The 3,266-nt window shown below is 38.3% G+C and overlaps 1 protein-coding gene across 1 annotated transcript; it reads right to left on the bottom strand.

Annotated features, from left to right (window-relative positions):
- Positions 1–2,134: 2,134 nt before the first annotated feature.
- Positions 2,135–3,066, bottom strand: LOC130861489 (olfactory receptor 51F2-like). The gene has a single exon (XM_057750428.1). It carries the CDS (start codon positions 3,064–3,066, stop codon positions 2,215–2,217), a length of 852 nt encoding a protein of 283 aa, XP_057606411.1. The 3' UTR covers positions 2,135–2,214.
- Between the last annotated feature and the right edge of the window lie 200 nt (positions 3,067–3,266).

Genomic DNA, 3,266 nt, shown 5'->3' with positions numbered 1-3,266 from the left:
GCCACAAAACTGAGCTGGTGATGCCTCAGATGGTGCAGTGTGCCACTGTCTTTTCATCTTCTGTGAAGAAATGAGTGTGTAAAGTAGGGTGGGGCATATCAGACTACCAAATCCAGGGCATTGGGCTTGGCAATGAGCTACAATGGTAGAGTATTGAATGACTGTGATTGGTGTGAGTTGAGCCTAGGGAAATAAATCTTAGCATTTCAAAGCATTTCTATGTCTATACAAAGTAGCAGTCCAGTGCTAGCTTACAAAATAGATACTACAGAGGTATGGAGAAATAGACAATGAGGTTTGAAACCACAGGGGGCTAAGACCTAGAAAGGTGTTGAACAGGGAGATATGGAGGAAGAGTAAGATAGGTAGGAATTTGGAGCAATGAGCAAGTTTCTCTACTTGGTTTTATGTAGTTCTTGAAATAAGAGGCAAAGCATCCCTAGGTTGCTTTGAAATACAAACTATCTGAACTACAAATTATAAAATTGGCTTTAAATTTTATTTTCTCTATGTCTATGACTATAAATGCATAAAAAAGGAAGGATAAAAATCAAGCTCATACAGTGGTTACCTGTTTTCATCTGTAAGGTAGAAACACTGGACTTCAGGTGCTATATCAAGGAGGACTTTGGCCTTTTCTATAAAACTTTTTATTAGTGAGAACATATTTATTATTTCTTTTATAACTAAAATTTAATTCAAAAGTCTTTTAAAAAGTTGTTTTCTGATTATTTGACAGAAAACAGAAGGAGAGAAAGGGACAACATTGGACACTTAGAAACTTATAAGGAAACCATGATTTAGTTTAAGGATTTTAGTGCTGTAGTTGGAGATGAAGAGATATTTTGGTGTTAGAATACACAAAAAATATAGATTCATTGCATGCAGGAGTAAAATGTGAGTGAGCATTTGAGGATGGTTTATAAGTTTTTGTCTTTGGCATCTAAATGTTTTTTTTTAAAAGCTTACATAATAGCAACAGTTATGGGAAAACTTCTTTCTAGTCAAGAAAAAAAAAATGGCTTAAATTACTCTTAGTCAGATTGGGCCTTATGAAAACTGGGATAAATTCCTGAGACTGCAATCTCAGGTTCCAAAGTAGCCCTTCCTCTATATGATTTGGAAAGTCAGAACTATGATCAATAACATTAAACAGAAACTGGGATCAGTTATAAGACAAATTTATGTTATACATGTCATACATTGAATTGAATAACTTGTCACTGAAGCTGCTCACAAGGACAATTTGATAGTCTTTTATGTTCAGTTCAACTCAACGACTATTATCGAGTGTCTGCTATGTATAGATATTCTGCTAGGTTTTGTAGAAGTTTCAAAGAAAATCAAGGCATTTTTTAATTTAGGGAATTTACAGCCTTGTGGAAGCTATAATAGTTATATATATAAATGTATAGTCAAATACACGTGAAGGCAAAAAAGATACAGACAAGGCACTATAAATGGCAAATTATGGGAAGGAGAGGTCAGATGTTATTGGATTAACCATAAAAAATTTAATGAAGAAGAACCTTGATACATAAGCTGAGTTTCAAGGTGGAGAAGTGGGTGTTGGGGTTGAAGTAAAGTCAACAGTAAAGCAAGCCATTAGGAAAGCTGCGTAAACATGACGGAGCAGTTAGCAGACTGATTTTCTTAGAATTGCAGAATGTGTGAAGAAAGAAAGAGGTGGATTAAACCTTTAAAGGAAAGTTGAACCCGAATTGTGGAGGGCTTCATCACGGACAGGAGTTTTTGATTCATTTAGTTAATATATGAGGAATAACCATGAAAGAGATGCCTATTGGTTTGTTTTAAAATTGTATTTGAGCTGGCTATTTGGAAAATTAATTCAAAATGAATGATTGGTGGTGCCGGGCAGAAAAAGCATAGAGACGGGAATTTGGTTAGTCATCTATAGGAATAGGGTAACTGAGAGGTATTGACACTGTGAATCAGTGTTTCAGTGGTAGAAAAGATAAGACTGACTTAGGTGGGATTAACTATATTGTGGAGATGTTTGAACTGGATAATCTAATTTCACCCAACTGTAAGATTGCAAAAGTTTATAATTCCACTTTGTGATAAATTTTCACTGACTTCGAAATAGATTTTTATGGTAGTGGCATTGTTAAATATGAGTTCCCCTGGAACATACAAGTTTGAACATAGCTTTTTTAATCTGCTTTGTTTTTACGCCATAGATGATGGGATTCATCACAGGGGGAATGATACGTTAGCAATGAGTGTGGGCACATAGGGTAGAGCATGTTTTCCAAACCTGTGAATGAAAGACAGGCTGATCAAAGGGATGTAGAAGATGGCCACAGCAGTGATATGAGAAACGCAGGTGCTGAAGGCCTTTTTCCTCTCCTCTGGGGATACAGTGTTGAGAACTGAGCGGATAATCAAGACATAGGAAAGCAGGATAAAGACAGAGTCCACTCCAGCAGTAGAGATAATTGCAGTTAGTCCAAATGCACTATTGATCTTTGTATCTGAACACGAGAGCTTCACCACGTCAGGGTGGAAGCAGTAAGAGTGATGGAGCACATGACTGAGGCAGAATGACAGTCGCTTAAGAAGCAGGACTAGTGGTGTCAGAATGACTGTCCCTCTGGTAACGACTGCCAAACCAATCTGTGCAATCCTCGCGTGCGTTAGAATGGTAGCGTATCTCAAGGGATTAGAAATGGCCACAAAACGATCAAATGCCATAGCCAGGAGCACCGAAGATTTCATGAAAGTGAAGAGGTGAATGAAGAACATCTGTGATAAGCAAGCATTGAAGCTGATTTCGCGGGCATCGACCCAGAATATTCCCAGTACCGTCACCAGTGTTGAGATGCATAAGCCAATGTCGGTGGTGGACAACATGGAGAGGAAGTGGTACATGGGCTCACGGAGGCTTGGCTCAGTGAGGGCTGTGAACAGGATCAAAGCATTTCCAGAAAGGGCGGTTAAATATAGGCAGCAGAAGGGGATGGAGATCCAGGCATGGGCCCACTCAAGTCCAGGGACCCCAGTCAGGAGGAAGGTAGGGAAAGTGGAGTTGTGGAAAATTGGCATTATGGTCTGCAGGGGCAGAATTCTCTTGTAAGATCTTGATTTCTAAATTTAGAATTTTAAAGTTATTTTTAGTTCACGTTTAATAGATACTTAGTAAAGTGCACAGAACTTGAGAGTACAGCTCAAGTAAGTTTGGCATCTATATATACCAATGTAATCACTTCCAAGATCAACTTACTACCAACCCAGAAGGCTTCCTA

Source organism: Hippopotamus amphibius, chromosome 9 (assembly GCF_030028045.1).
Source record: "Hippopotamus amphibius kiboko isolate mHipAmp2 chromosome 9, mHipAmp2.hap2, whole genome shotgun sequence".
Classification (NCBI taxonomy): Eukaryota; Metazoa; Chordata; class Mammalia; order Artiodactyla; family Hippopotamidae; genus Hippopotamus; species Hippopotamus amphibius.
The sequence above is the reverse complement of the archived record's forward strand: the minus strand, read 5'-3'. Positions and strand labels throughout refer to the sequence as shown.

Bases quoted from the DNA above. Each gene is read 5' to 3' on its own strand.
- LOC130861489 (XM_057750428.1), bottom strand. From the start codon at position 3,066: ATGCCAATTTTCCACAACTCCACTTTCCCTACCTTCCTCCTGACTGGG.